Raw genomic sequence first — 16215 nt, 5'->3', positions numbered from 1 at the left:
GCCGGCACGAGAATTCTTCAGGGCAAGGAGTTGATTCCTCAAATAAAGGCATTTTTGTGTGTTAATACCCATAACCATAGGATAGAAGGAATCCAAAGTGTAGTTGTCAAACGAGACCAAAAACACCGAAGATAGAAGCAGACAATTAAAACAATAAATAACAAAAAAAAGAGTGAAATAACATTATCCCACGCTAATGCTAACAAGTGTTTTTTGAAATACAGCGACGTCGACGGACACCGTTTTGGCGGTAGGAACAATTCTGATCATCGATAATAGCAAACATGCTAGCAGTAGCGTGCTAACATGTGGTGGTGCGTTTTAACAAATAACCTTGATCTTTTCCAATCTAGTGTTAGCATAAGCCATGACGGTAACCCACGCTAACCATATCGGGTGTTTTTTTAAATACTGCCATGTCTACAGATACCGTTTCTGTAGTGCAATAATAACGCTAACAGTTGGTATGCTAGCAGTAGCTTCGATGTTTTCCAATCTGATGTTAGCATGTTGGGGGACCAGTTCGAAAGTCAAAAAGAACCATTTGGTCTGCTAGCATTTTCCTAATTTTTGGTCCGTCAAACTAGTGTCAAAATGGGGGTGGGAAGCAGAAACGGAAGACACGGCTCGATTCCAAAGGCTGCCATTTAATGAACAAAGGGTGTCCGAAAACCGAGACCAAGGGAGCAAAACGAGACGCCCGAACGAGGGCACAATGAAAATCGCACAATGTAGCAAGAATGGCGCTCGCGGAACAGGAATTGAGAAGGAGGGACACTCGGTCATGTGACGAGAGGCCGCGAAAGCCCGTTGGCTGACACAAGAGAGAGGAACGACTAAACACGAGTGGGTGTGAAAGGAAACAGGGAACCGTACCCTGCGGGCCACGGCCGCCTCGTATCTGGAATCCTTTTCGCGTTTGTGTTAAAAATGGAAAGGCATGCTCGGTTGGGTTGAGGTCTGGGGCGACGCTTTTTTGCAGCACGGTCTCAAACTAGTATGCCAAAAAGCAGCCTGCTCGTTCATGTGATTCTGGATACCTGTCAACTTATACGTTTTGCCCGTAACTTTTTGAATCGTCGTCTTCGCGGGCGGGACAAGGGAGGTGGGACTTGTGGGCAGGATAATGTGATGACCGGAAGTGGGCGGGACTTGTTTATAGGTGCTATGATAAGTAACCTACTTATATCCAATTGGCTCAAGCGACAGGAAGTGGGCAGGATTAGGTGACCTACTTAAATTCTATCGGCTAGGGATAACAGGAAACGGGCAGAACTTAATGGCGTGTCCGCTTTCGCTTAGGCTGGGACTACCGGAAGTGGGCGAGGCTAGGTGACCTACTCCAATCCTATAGGCCGTGACATCATTTGATGGGTCATTTTGAAATAAGCGGCAGACTATATCCCGCAAGAGCTTTCAGCCGCTCTGCCCCTTGGCTCTGGAACTCATTAATACCAGGCCTCAGAAATACCGCCAGCCTGCCCACTTCCAGATGCGCCTCTTCACACTCGCCCATTCATAATTTTCTGTTTCACATACCGCCCCCCTTATTTAACGTTGGTTATATTAGCTAATGATGCTATTTACTTGCTTGTTTGATATTAACCTCGTGTGTCCTAAAAGGAGCTTTAAAGTCAAACGCAGTATTATGATTTCAAATTGTGTGTCACTTATACCATTTATTTGTACACTAAATTTGCTGCAAGTGGGGAAAGAACTCAGAAAAACGCCGAAAGAATGGTTTGCGTCGTCAACTTGGTAAATCGACTCGTTGACGCCAATGATGTTTGTTTTTATTCTACAGAGTCTGTTTTAATGTGAGCCAATATGTGCCGTGTTGTGTTTGTAAGGTTTATTTTCGTTTAAAATGGTAATCGCAATGGTCGATAATGTGAGCAATTGGCTGAGGTTGACAGATATGCGTTTGGGTCCCCCCTTCATTTTTTTCCTGAACTAATCTTTTATACAAAACACACACTTAAATATAAATAGATGACATTCACACACACATTCATAAATACATCCGTTACACGCACACACGGGTTACTTGGAAGCAGTTTCTGTCTTCTCACGCTTCAAAATGGGCGAGCTCTTCCCCCCAAAAGTTTCCCGGGTCGAGCCGGCCTCCGATCAGTGGAGCGACGAGGACGAGCCGGCGTCCGGCGGGTGGAGGGCGGCGGGCGCTTGGGGGGCGGGGCCCGAAGGGCGGGGATTGAGGCGAGGCGGCGGCGGATTGGACGGGCGGATGAGGGGCGGGGGCTGCTGCGAGGCGGGACGAGGCTGCTGAGAAGGTGGCGGCGGCGGGGGGCGGGGCTGCTGCTGGAGGGGCGGCGGCTGGCGGTGAAGGGAGGGCGTGGCCGGCAGGGTCGGACGCAAAAGGGGCGGCGGCTGGTGAAGCGAGGAGGCGGAGCTCGACGCGGCGGCCGATTGCGACGGATGAGAGTGCGCGCCGACGGGCGAAGCTCTCGACGAGGCCTGGGCCTTTGGGGGAACAAGGGCAGTTGTTTAAAGGGACAGTATGTATGTCCCTGAGTGCAGAATACAAACGACAGAGACTCAGAGAGACCAAAACCACGAGCCGCACCCAACTCTTTCGCTATGCATCAGGCTAACTGTGCTAACATGACCTAGAACCCATACTCCCCCATGGCATCAATTTTCACAGAAGTATTTATGTAGTATTGCAGTACAGTCATTTTCATAGTATTTATTGCATTTTTGAGGTATTAATTAGAGTAATCATTTCTTTTTGTCGTATTACTGTAGTATTTTTGCAGCAATTCAGTAGTACATAGTTTGTCGTTTACTGTATTGAATTGCACGATCGCGGTAGTATTTTTTGACAGGGTTCCTTCTGCTTAAGGCAAGTTCGATTTAAGAATTTAAAAACAACTATTTCCGTCACACGATACAACGTGCCTGGTACGAAAAGGTCTCGGCCTGCTTTTGCTCCGCGCTACGTGACCTGAGACACAGGTTCGACTGAAAGCACATCGCTGTTTTGATAATTCCGACATTGTGATCACGCCATGTTGCCGCCACAATAAATCGGTGTATTGTTCCAAAAGACAATCGGGAAATCTTTTGAGATATCTTACAAATATTAATCTTATTCGTGCGTTTACATTTATAATACTTTTAAGCATTGGATTTAGGACATTTTTATAATCCTATTCCAATGCCTTTAAAGACTTTTCAAGGATCCACGAGAACCTTGTCTCTAGTAGTAAGTTTCATAGTATTTCCATCATAGTATTTTTTAAGATAATCCCATTTTCTCTGTCTTTTTGCCGTAGGAAGTATTATGGTTCTTTTATCACGCCTCTTCCTAGTGTTCTCTTTTATTGATGTTGACTATGTTTGTGTACTGTAACTCAATGCTAAATCTATTCCACCCTGGTCATCCTGGAAAGGGGATTACCACTTGTGAGGCCCCTTCTCAAGGTTTCTTTTTTCCTCATGCTGAAGTTTTGAGTTTTTCCTTGCCGGCATGTTGGTTTAAGATCAAGTAATGGTGTCATTGTAATCCTGTGCAGTCCTTTGAGAATTTTTTGCGATTAAGGGCTATATAAATAAATGTGACTTGACTTCCCAAGTGACCGGCAACCCGTCTAACACAGCTTTTTTCTCATTGGCTATGGGAATTAGCCCCGCCCCCACGCGGCCGAACCTACCTCCTCCTCCTCCTCGTCGGTGCTCCTCCCGGAAGGCGTGGCGGAGGCGTTTTTGGAGTCGTCGCCGGAGGCGGGGCCCCCGTCCCCTTGCTCCGCCTCCCACTCCTGAAGCACCTCCTCCAGGTTGAAGCGCCGCCGGTAGTTGACGAAGAAATTCTTGACCTGGCCTAAGGTTTTGTTGCCGATCACGTCGGCGATGGCCTGGAAGTCTTTGCCGTACTTGCGGACTCCTGCCGGCCGATCGGGGCAAAGCGAATGGTCAGGCCTCGAAAAGGTTTAGCGGGAATTCCCGACTGCGAGACGTTACTTTATGTCTGGGTCTTAAAGCAGCCGTGGGGCAACTATTGGGAGTCTCCGGGGGGTTTTGCCTTCAAAATGTGACTCATGTGGCCCATGTCTCTCCTTTACGTAGAAATATGCATAAGGAAATTTACATGTTCCATTTCTTGAGAACTACATTTGTCTCATCAAATTGATGTTGAAACGATCAAAAATTACTATGGTTGTTTTTTCATGTAGTATTACTATAGTAGCACTTTATTTGTATATTATTTGCTGTAGTATTTTTGTTGCATTTCCATAGTAGATATGTTATTGTATATATGTATTTCTGTAGTCCGATTTTTGAGTAAATTCTGTACTTTTTTTTGTATTTCTTTAGTATTTTTTGTATTTCAATAATAGTTTTGTTGAATATCAGTTCTATTTTTGGAGGTATTGCAGTAGATTTATGATTTTAGTGTTTCTGTAGTATTACTGTCATCTCCTTAGTATTTTTGTAGAATTCTATAGTAGAATTTGTAATGTATAGCTGTAGAATTTGTTTAGTACACTATTACTGTTATATTTTTGTCGTATTTTGATAGTAGGAGTTTTGTAGTCTAGCTGTATTTGTAATTTTGCAGTATTTCTGTTGTGATACTTCTGCAGCGTTTTGTATTGTAGTATTATGTAGTGGTATTTTTGTCGTATATCTGCACAAGTACTTTTGATGCATTTCTGAAGCAATATTTTAGTGGTATAAATTAAAAAATGAATTTAAATAAATTATAAATGCACGTAGGTACCTGAAACTAGGTAACTGACTTAGAGCAGACACTGCACTATTTCTGTAGGATTTTTGGAGTAATACTGTAGTTTTATTTTTGAGTTTTTTTGTTGTAGTATTTCGTAGTCGTGTTTTTGTAGTATATTTGAAGTACTGCAATTGTAGAATATTTGGCCTATATTTGTAGTGTTTTTGTAGAATTAGTGTACTTTTATTTTCTTACTTTTTCCAATTTTTCTGTAGTATTACTTTAGTTGTGCAGTATTTTCAGTCGTAACATTTTTGTGGTTTTGTTATTGTAGTCTTACTTTAGTGGTAATTTTCAAATTTCCAGAATGAAAGCAGAAGAATATAGGCAACCAAGTAGAAGCTGTTTGAACGGCACAGCGGCGTTTTTGACACGTGACCCTGCGAGTCAAATGAAAATGCTGCAGAGGCGATCTACGAGGTCGCCTTTGTATTAAAGACTGTTGAATGTATGCCAGGCTGAATATTCGGCCCTCACGCTGATTCAACTTAGCAAAGGTTCGGACACCCCTGGCCTACTGTCTTCATTGCAACACAACGTGACACTTTTCTGTACTAGACATTTCCCCTCGGATTCGTGTAAAATGTCAATTTGCGCATGCGCTCTTTAATCACGTGCTCAATTATTTGGGAGTAAAAGTCACCTTGAACGGCGAGGAGCTGCTCGTCCGTGGTCCAGCGGGCGTTGACCTTCTGGGCGCTCTGAAAGGAAGGACGCTCGAGGTCAACGGCGGCGGTTTGTCCGCTAATGGCGCTGAAAACCAACCTCGGGGAGGCGAAGATCGTCGATTCCGGCTTCCAGGACGTGCTTGAGGCCGCTGTTCATCTGTTTGGCGTTTTGGACCTGAGGACGGCAACATTTGCTCTTCAAACACGCTACTGCGCCCTGTTGGACACAACTAACGCTACAGGCTAAGTGAAGAATCAGCAGACCGAAGTCAACTCCCTTCGCAGAGTTTCACGTACCATGTAAAAACCCTGGCGGAGCGCTGGGGTCTCATTGGTCTCCACCAGGGTCTCACAAATGTATGTCCAAATAAAGGCTCCAAAACATTGCCCCTGGACACGCACCCAGACTTGAGTCAAGTCTCAATTCTTTGTTTGGCTCTTAATCCCAAAATGTCTCAAAGGACTGCACAGGTTCCAATGACACCAACCCCTGATCTTGACTCACCTAGACTGTGCGCCCACCGGGGTCTTACAAAATTCTTGGGAAAAACTGTTTTGAGTCTCCTTCCCTCTCTTTCTTTCTCTCTTTCCTTTTCTTTATCACTCTCCATCTCTCTTCCTGGTCTTTGTTTCTCTCGCTCTCTCTCTACCCTTCTCTTTTCCTTTGTTTATCTTTCTCTCCCCATCTCCCCCTCCTTTCTCCCCCCTATGTGCCTCTCTCCCTCAATCGCTTCAGTCTCCCTTATTTATACCACTCCATCTTCATCTCTTTCCACCCTTCTCTCATCTTTCTTACACTCTCCCAATTTCTCTCCCCATCTCTATCTCCGCTCTCCCCTGTTTTTTCTCTTGTGCTTCTCGGTGCGGCCGGCGCGGCCCCGTACCTGCCTCTTGAGGGCCACCAGCTCCACGTCGAGCTGCCTGAGGAGGGCGTTGGCGGCGGGGGCGCTGCAGGAGACGGCCACCACGTCGTCCTGGCTCAGGTACATCCCCTTGGGGGGACGGCAGCGGGAGCGCTGGTGGTGGCGGTGCTGCAGGGTCTGGTGGTCCCGACGGCCCAAACCCGCCTTGGAAGATGGCACCGAGGGTTCCGTCGAATTGGGCTGTCCAAAAAAGCGGGTTTGGCAGTTTTGCTGAAATTTGTCTCTCGAAAAAAATCCAAATATTGTGCTAATATTTTTTGGGGGTGGGTCAAAATGGTTCCGGCCCCTTGCCGTAGCGCTTCCACCTACCTCCTTCTTGGCTTCCTTGTTCGGGTCGTAGTCGCTGTCGTTGGGTTCGGGCGCCACCGCCTCCTCCAGCTCCTCGTCGCTACGACAACAGCATCCAAAAAGACGTATCAGACAATAAAAAAAAACACTACAAATCCAAGGTGGGCAAACCAGGGGCCACTACACACTATTTAATCCATCCATCCATTATCTGCACCGCTTATCCTCAGTAGGGTCGCAGGGGTGCTGGAGCCCATCCCAGCCATCTCCGGGCAGTGGGCAGGGGAAACCCTGAACTGGTTGCCAGCCAGTCGCAGGGCACTATTTAATCTAACCCTCTTAATCTAATCTTAAAATGAAATGACAAATTTAGTAAATGGTAAATGGAATGCATTAATAAAGCTCTTTATCCGTCTTTGAGGACCTTTACAACACACTTCACACTTTACCCATTCACACTCACAGCCATGCAAGGCGCCTACCTGCATATCGATAGAAAATGGAAAAATACTTCGACAGTAATGCCACAAAAATACTTCTACAGTAAGAGTAAAGAAATACTATTACGGTAACACAACACAGGAATAGGACAACGATCCTAGTACAGTAATATACTACAAAAATGATGAAAACTACAGTAATGCTACAGAAATACAAGCGCCTAAAAACAGGATTTTCAAGTTATTTTGCTTCCATTCTGAAAAGAATACTCAGAAATCTGCAAAAAAATATCTTACAACTATAATATAAAAATATTACTCAAGAGATTCTACAAAAAGACGAGAGTAATGTTAGGGAATAACTACTATACTATGACATTATTCTGAGCATTTCGAGGCCAATTTGATCACACTGATTTATGGAAAAACGAACGAGTAGATGTCTGGATGCATCTTCATTGTTAAAAGAGAAAAATGGGATCAAGTTCAAGCATTTCCAAGGATTTCAAGCACCCGTACTCGGGTCAAGCGAAACGTGGTACCTGTCTCCTTGGTTGCTCCTGCTGGCCAATTTTCTGGCCTGCCGGTCCATCAGGCTGGTCCTGGATCGGGTCTTCTTCCACGAGTAGTAGTACTTGACCAGGCTGGAGATGGATTTGTCTGGGAGCTGACACGCGACCGCGTCCAATCAATGCTCGGCGTTCGGGCGTTAGGAGGCGGAGCCAATCTCACCATCTGTTGGATTCGGTGAAAACTTTTGCCGTGGAAACTGAAGGCTTGCTCAAACAGAACCTTGTCCTCCACCGTCCATTCGTCGGGAAAGGGTGTGAAATTGGAGAGGTCCGCCAAGGACTTCTCGATGTTGTGTTTGTGCCAGAAGAGCATCCCCAGGGCCTGACCACAGAAAAAACACAATAACGCTCATAGAACACTGGTACCGTCGATTCCGGACTCGGGGTTTGTACGCCTTTTGCGTGGCCAAATTCAAGCACTTTCAAGGCCAATGTTGTCCCTCACTACCTTCAAAGCCCAATTTGGACTCATTTTAATATTTAATAAAATCAATCCTTCAAAGATTTTGTCTTAGAAAATGCTGACTGCTTTTTGTTTTACCTCATCTCTATTTTATGCGTGTTTTTCAGAGGATCAGAGTCTAAATTGGTTAAAATAGAATTGTAAATAATGTTTTTTTTTGCATAACATCATTTATTCATAGCACTAAAGATTTTATATTTGTAATTTTTATTTGATGGTTTAGCATTTTCAGGTATTTGTGTTGTTGTTTGACTTAAATCTGTTCAGTGTGTAAAGAGCTTAAATGTTTTTTTTTTTAATTTAATGTATTTTTTAGGGATCCCCTGCAAAACATATGAAAAGAATCATTACTCAATCATTTGGTGCATCAAGTTATATTATTATTGATAATATGTCACAAAAAGGAAATAAATCGGAGGAGCCGTTCAGGAACTCAGCGATCCGAGCCGAAAGAGCAGCGTCTCGAAGAGCCGGAATTCTCATGACTCATCTGATAAAGCCATCCTCTTGGATGCGACAGTTGGGGGCAGTTCACGTGACAACTCGATGATGAGGAGCCACCATCGGTGTCTTTTTTACGCACTTTCCTTTATTTCCCTTGATATAAAAACGTGGTTCGTCGAGTCAGACTGTCAGGAAACATTGCAAAGGAAATGATTTCAAACATCTTTAAGCACTTCACCCAAAATTCTCCTGAGCTTGATATTTCAAGCACCTGTACAAACCCTGCGGACTACAGAGTGAACCTTATATTTTATTGCCCTAACCCGTCTTGAGTTCATCTTGTATTTTTAACTTTTTATCATTCGTAATATTATTTTATGTATCGTTTCTTAGTTTCTATTTTTACGCCGGCAACTGTGTGAAGAATTTCATTGAGCAGGGAAACGTGGTTCTTTACCGTGCATACGACAATAAAAACCTTGTAACTTGAATCGAAAGCCGCATGCTCAAATTCAAAAAGGAAACCCAATTTCTTCATTTTATGAGCTGTAACAGATTTAAAACCGCAGGCTTAAAAAGCAATCAAAATCAACTTATTCGCGTCGATTTTTAACACAGGGTTCCCTACAATCGGTTAACAACCATAAATTGTAGCCCAAACACTAGTTCCTAGCCCTACAACTATTTTTAGCTGTAACCCTAGCCCAGACCCCAATTTAGAGCCCTACACCTAGCCCTAACTCAGTTTTTAAACTGTAACCCTAGCTCTTAGATTGTGACACGTACGAGAGAAATCATATTTTTGTGTCATCAGTGGCGTTTATCGTGTTACTGGGCAAAATTGCATTGGCCTGTCATCGTTCCTCGAAGATGAAACGACATTTCAGCGACCTGACATTGACACGAAGATATGGAAAAGAAGTGCAGCGTTTTTTAACTGCTGTTCTATTCAAACGCATTGATTGAGGAATTGAATTCATGGGGGAAAGGGTTGAAATATCGTGAGGAAATATCGAATAAAACTCCTGTTGAGTACCGTTATGTACTACATGAATCATTATGGTAAAAAAATAGAACAATTCTCCAGCAAAAGGGCGTCATAAATAATAATTCGTTGTGCAGTGTTTCCCATAGAAGTTTGTGAGACCCCAGTGGGTGAAGAGTCTAGGGGGGAACGAAGGCATGCCTGGGGGCTTGTCTTGGGTTGGGATAAGAGCTAATATATATACGTTTTCACCTAAACGCGCTTCCCCCTAAAACAAGATAACTACACTTTTTACATACCCTTTTCTACTGCCTACGCTTTAAAATCTCAATATCGTCAGAGGTCCTGATTCACAGTCACGTCACCGTTTACCCGTTTCCCGCATATCCAATCGAAAGGTGCGGACCGGGTAGCCTTAGAGACGGAAGGCAGGAGAGCGGGAGGCTCAAAATTGCCACCCTGGTAAGCGGTCGACTAATACCTGCTCCACGTTGTAGCCGTGCTTCTCTTTGGCCAGCGCGATGTACTCGTCCACTAGAGAGGAGGAAGAGGGTGTTACCGCGGCAACGTGTGAAAGTATCCAAAGGAAGGCACTCACGTTTCTCGTCTTCGATGCGGTGAGAAGGCGACCACACCAGCATGCCCCCGCCGCCGTCTCGCTCGCAATATTTGCCGGACCCTAAAATCACAACGTCACCTTTACCAAGTCAATTTCAAGTAGCGGTATTTTTCTATCCGAATGCAGGTAGGCGCCTTGCACGGCTGACTATCGGTGTGTGAAGTGTGTTGTAAAGCGCCTTGGGGGTCCTCACTCACGGACAAGCGCTTTAGAAATTAAGTCCGTTTACTGTCTCTGTATATCCTTGGCGTCCCCCCCGTCGCGTCCCCAAAACAACAGCAAGCAAAGCAGTGTCTCACCCGCTTCCAAGTCGGGAATGTTGGCCTGATAATCGGCTCCCACTCGCATTCCCACATCTGAAAAAGAAAACAAAAAAGGGGAAACGGGGAAAGAGGACCGCAGTCAGTGGTGGAGTCACAGTGAGCTAGCTGCCGTTAGCACTAGCTTGAATGAGCTGCCCTTAGCTAGCTGGTGCTAAATCTGCCAGGTGATATTAGCAGGGGATTGCTGCCGTTAACATTAGCTTGAGCTAGCCTCCATTAGTATTAGGACGGGCGTGCTGACGATAGCATGAGCTAACGAGGCGGCGGGTGCGGGTGGGTAAAGAGAGCAAGAGAAAAAAAAAAGAGAGACAAAGATTGTAGAAAGAGAAAGTGAGAGATTTATAGAGAAAAGGGAAGAAAGTAATCGAGCTCCAGTGTCTTTGCGAGCGGCGCCAGGCTTTGTCAACCTCAAGTGGACATATTTCGAAGGGCAGCTCATTTTTCTTTTGTGCTTCTCTCGGTGTTGTCTCGCGCACCGCATCTTTGACACCGTACATTAGGAAGCGCTCGTTGCCAATCAGAATTCTCCCGAGCTACATGCCGTTAGCAGATTGTAGACGAGAGGCAAATGTCCTCTGAATTCTTTTATTTCTGAAGCATTTTATAGACGACAAAATTCCCTGAGGGGTACAAAGATTTGTTTCTGAAAGAAATAGCTGCGCATATCCCAATTATTGATGATAATTATAAGAACAAAACTTGTGATGACCAAATGACCATAACAGAACTTGATGAAGCAGTGAGTCGCTTGTCAAGCAATAAAGCGCCTGATGGGATCATGGGAGCCCATTATAAACATTTCTGGAAAGAAATACGGAATTTGTTGCACTTTGAGAAATATGTGAACAATGGCTCGTGGTAAAAAAAAAAAAAAAAAAGGCCTACAACATGGCGGCGCGACTACTACACGCAGCGGCTTGTGTCCCTCCAGTAAATCTTTTTACTTTAAGTGTTCTTTTTTCCCTCATCTTTTCTTTTATAAATACCTGTTTGGCAACTATCACCTTAAGTCGCCAGGAACTTATTAACCTGGGTCAAAGATTAGATTTCGACTCATTTCACTAAATACCATGTAAATTATAACTATAGCCTTATCCCCCTTGTCTTATAACATTATCTTCTCTGTTCCTTTATCTTCTTGCTCATACCTCACTATGAATGTGTAAAACTGGAGTGTCATGCCCAATTTCGTTGTCACAATATGTTAGCCCATTTGTAACAATGACAATAAAGGTATATTCTATCTATTCTATTCTAATTCTAGTTCAATTCCCAAACACGCTAAAGATCCAAGACGGAGAAAACCGAAGACCAATTGCCCTAAGAAACCCCGACTACAAACTCTTAACCTCCATTTTAGTCTCGTCTCTCTCTCTATCCGATATTATTGTTAGCAATCGGGATTCTTAAAAGGAAGATCAACTCATAATAACAACAGGCTGGTAGTAACAAGAGAAACCAACCAAAATAAAACTCTGAATTTGGAAAATGAAACAATGCCGATCCCAATTCAAAGGGACATATCTATTATTGGCCCGATCTATTTGACTCAAACGGAACGTTTATTTAGATGTATCTATCCCGCATACTCTCAAGCAATTCCAAACAATATAATCAAAACTATAAAGGCATTTGCTTTTAACTTTATTCGGAGAAATATACGGCATAACATGGAAAAAAAGTCTAATGCTCAAAGAAATAAGTGAGGGTGGCCTGAAATCTCTAGATTTTGACTGCTTGAATTGAACTCTAAAATTAAATGGATTCAAAAACGGATGTCCAATAATCATTCGTTCCGTTAACTCAATATTTAAAAGGCTTGGAGGAATTGAGATTCTTCATACATTTTAATTTAAAACTGAAAAACTTCTGATTCAACTGTCTGGTTTTCACAAACAAATTCTTCTGTACTGGAAATGACTTGATGCACCCAACTTTTCACCTCACTCCATTGCCTTCTGAAATAATATTGCATAGGAACGGCTCTTTCTTTTTAGAGGATGGCTAGGAGAAGAACACAGGGTCAGGATCACATCCGATGGACGTAAAAGATTATAATAATATAAATGTATGAACCTGTTCAAATCCAATGGAACTTCAATCCACCCAAATCTGAGGTAAGCAAATCAGTAAATGCAGCTACAAAGTAATTTGTCTCTCTAACAGTTGAAATTCTGAAAAATCAAAAAAATAACCCCCCAAATGTATTCAACTTTTCTACATGGTATGTCAATTCTGGACAGTAAATGTAATAATAACCTCGTAAGACGATGCAAAACAAAACTGACATTTCCTGGCATTTGATGACACTGTGATAAATAGATCGAGACCTCGAGCCCCCAAAATCAAAGAAACACTCATTTAAATGATGAGTTCTATTCATTTATCAAAAGATTTATCAAAAACGCGTTATAAAATTCAAGAAAATACAGTGGAAACTCGGTTCTCGACCATAATCCGTTCCAGAGCCCTGTTCGAAAACCGATTTGGTCGATCACGGAAAATCGTTTTTCCCATTAAAAGTAATGTAAAATCGTTTTAATCCGTTCCAACACCCTGAATGTTTAGCAAGAACGTAAACATGAAGCTAACCCAGGCTAATCGTACATTTGCGTTAGCGTAATCTTCCGTACGAAAGATTACCCCAACATGAACGTGTAAGAATAAAAAAAGGGTTATGAATAGGATTCCTTAACTTTGTGGTGGACGGTGGGGAGAGAAAAATCATCATAAGTTTTTCAACATCTTCCAAAACTAGCCGCATCACTCGATTTCACAGCCTCCTTATTCTTTACTATCGTAGTGATAGTAGATTTAGCCACGCTGTATTCACTAGCAAGATCGGAAATTCGTACACCTCTTTCATATTTAGCTATTAGCAGCTTGCACTACCCCAACGGAGCTTTATCGTCGACTTTAATCGGTCATGTTTATTGACTGTACTCCCAAATCCTTCAATTGTGGACTCCCAAATCTACTAATTGTGGACTGAGCAATTCGGAAAAACGCTGGACTGTGTAATGTAAGATCAAACATTCGGGAACTCTGTTTGACCCACTCAACAACACCCCCCCCCCCCCCACCCGCCGAGGACAACAAAGTCAGTTAGTACTTTGTTCCTTGTTTCTTTGTTTCCTTATCCTCACTGTAAATGTGGGACTGGAGTCGTCCAATTTCGTTGTCACAGCATATCCCATGTTGTAACAATGACAATAAAGGCATATTCTATTCTATTCTATTCTATTCTATTATGTCTTTCTTAAAGGCAATAGTTGGACGAACAACTTGTTTTTTTTTCACCTGTCCTGTGTGCACCGACCTTCTTCGGAGGCATAATTAGGGGCTAAAACACCCGCACGCCGCTCAGCATCGCACCCTAGCGTACCGGCATTCGAACGCCGATTTTTTTGACCGAACAGCGAAGCAAGAATTTCTCTAAATTTTTGGTCGAACAACGATTTGTCCGAACTGAGAGGCGTTCGAAAACCGACGTTCCACTGTATCTGCTTTTTTTCGACCAAATTGATATAGAAACAGACAGCAAGGAAGCGCAGCGGTCAGTGCGCGCGCGGCACAGTTCCGAGGTCATGAGATCGAACCTTCTTGTGTGGAGTTTGTATGTTCTCCCCGTGCTTGCGCGGGTTTTCTCCCACATTCCAAAAACATGCATGTCAGGTTAATTGGCCGGTCCAAATTGTCCCTAGGTGTGAATGAGCGAGTGAGTTGACGGTCTCTGTGTGCCCTGCGACTGGCTGGGAACCACTTCAGGGTGGCCCACTGCTCGAAGACAACTGGGATGGGCTCCAGCACTACCGCGACCCTACTGAGGATAAGCGGTGCAGATAATGGATGGATACTGAAACCACTGATGACACATATTCTTCTCATGTCCAATTATACAAGAATTCTGGTGAAATGTTCAGTTCTGTCTCCACTTCCTACCAACTTGACAAGAAATCCCATCACGGTTGGACTCGTTTTACAGGACACGAATGACGAAAATGCAACAAATCGCATCTTATGTACAGCAACATTTTCATCCACATAACAATACATATCAAAAGTGTAAACCTGTTTTTACAGATTTTTGTAATTGACTTAGCAATTTCTCCTTCGTATTTAAACATGTTTTATTTGAATTTGTTGTCTCTATATTTCTACAGCACCTGATGTCTTCTTGAAAATGTTTATTCTGTATTGTTATTGCCAATTGTTTGTATTTGCCCACGGCACATGCGTGTAAATTACATTTTTATCTTTTTATCCTTACATTTAAATGTGCAACTGGAGTGCCACGTCCAATTTCGTTGTCACCATATGTGCACCCAATTTGTAACAATGATAATAAAGGTATATTCTATTCTACTTTATCCTATTCTATTTGCAATGTTCAAAAATAAAGGATGCCGTTAGCATTAGCTAGCTGAAGCTAGTATTAGCCAAGGCTGTCTGGCGTTAGCATTAGCTAGCTGAAGCTAGTTTTAGCAAGGGCTATTTGGCGTTAGAATTAGCTAGCCGACACTAGCATTAGCAAGGGCTATCTGCTGTTAGCATTAGGAGCTAGTCGACATTAGCATTAGCCGTCGGACGCTAGTATTAGTACGGGCTATCTGGCGTTAGCATCAGCCGTCGCCATGACAGTGTAGTGGTGTCCCCGGAGCGGGCGTTTGTCCCCACCGTGTTCGTCGTCGCTGGCGCTCTCGTCGGTCAAGTGACCGTTGGAGGCATTGGAGGGACTCTTGGTACCGTTGGAGCGAGCTTTGCCCAAATACTCGCCACTTTTGTCCATCATTCCCGGCATCCTGGCGGAGCTCAGCGCGACCCCCGCCGCCGTCCACTGGAAGACGACGCTCCACTCCCGAGATTCTCTTCAACCCTAGCCGAGCGCCCCTTCGGTACCGCAGGACGACATTAAAACGGGAAATTGTTCGGAAATCAGGTCCAATGGCTTCCGAAAGACAGTCGACGATGCTACCGTCGTGGGGAGGCTGTGTAGGGCGAGGGACTAACCGACGCGGCGGGCGAGGGGGTTCCGAGGCTGTGGTGCGGCTGCCTACAGGCGGAGGGAAAGTAGAACCTCGCACCGATCGATGCATTTTTTAATGATTTGATTTTTAAATTTAACGAGATTGTGTTGTTGAGCGCCTCCAACCGGTTAAAAACATAAATAAAGAAAAAATAGATTTAAATAAAAAGCAAAGATACTCGAACTCCCATTGAAACTTGCATTATTTTGAAGACATTCACATGAATCTGACATGAGACTCACCTAAAGGGAACTGCCATCTTGCTGCTACAGCTACCCCCTATCTGCGCTGTGCTGCTGTAAAGCCAAAGGGACAGCACGGGTAATAGCTTACCTTCCTTGCATATTTCAAGTCAAGTCCCATTTCTTTGTTTGGCCCTACACCACAAAATGTCTCAAAGGACTGCCCAGGTTGAACCTGATCTTGAACCATCATGCGGGCAAGGAAAAACTCAAAACCTCCGAAAGATGAAAATCAGAAACCTCGAAGAGGCCACGCGATCCACACATCCATTAAATATCGCTAATCGCAAAACATTGGAATCAACAGGAATCGAACTCGGGTCGCGGCAGTGGTAGCCCATACCCCATCCATGATATAGATGACCTACGAAAAGGCATTCATTTATGACACTATGTTTATTCACAGAACCAGGGACAAATGTAAGAGAATTGAGAAAGCAGAAAGAAGTCCTGAAAGATATGGATTCATGC

General features: G+C 43.8%; 1 protein-coding gene across 2 annotated transcripts; it reads right to left on the bottom strand.

Annotated features, from left to right (window-relative positions):
- Positions 1 to 1837: 1837 nt before the first annotated feature.
- On the bottom strand, positions 1838 to 15521 carry rcor3 (REST corepressor 3). Of its 2 annotated transcripts, XM_088341292.1 has the most exons (12): positions 15153 to 15517; positions 10452 to 10508; positions 10132 to 10212; positions 10015 to 10067; positions 7802 to 7963; positions 7612 to 7736; positions 6651 to 6729; positions 6303 to 6521; positions 5516 to 5593; positions 5394 to 5451; positions 3675 to 3904; positions 1838 to 2481 (listed from the first exon to the last, which is right to left on the bottom strand). In XM_088341292.1, the coding sequence occupies exons 1-12, from the start codon at positions 15274 to 15276 to the stop codon at positions 2131 to 2133; spliced, it is 1617 nt and encodes a 538-aa protein (XP_088197418.1). In that variant the 5' UTR covers positions 15277 to 15517; the 3' UTR covers positions 1838 to 2130. The 2 variants fall into 2 exon arrangements, with proteins under 2 accessions (XP_088197418.1, XP_088197417.1); XM_088341291.1 differs by having other exon boundaries at positions 6303 to 6729; positions 15153 to 15521.
- Positions 15522 to 16215: the final 694 nt, after the last annotated feature.

Source organism: Urocampus carinirostris, chromosome 8, assembly GCF_059441175.1.
Source record: "Urocampus carinirostris isolate Australia breed hairy pipefish chromosome 8, RoL_Ucar_1.0, whole genome shotgun sequence".
In the NCBI taxonomy this organism is placed as follows: domain Eukaryota; kingdom Metazoa; phylum Chordata; class Actinopteri; order Syngnathiformes; family Syngnathidae; genus Urocampus; species Urocampus carinirostris.
This window is presented reverse-complemented; position numbering and strand designations above follow the sequence as displayed.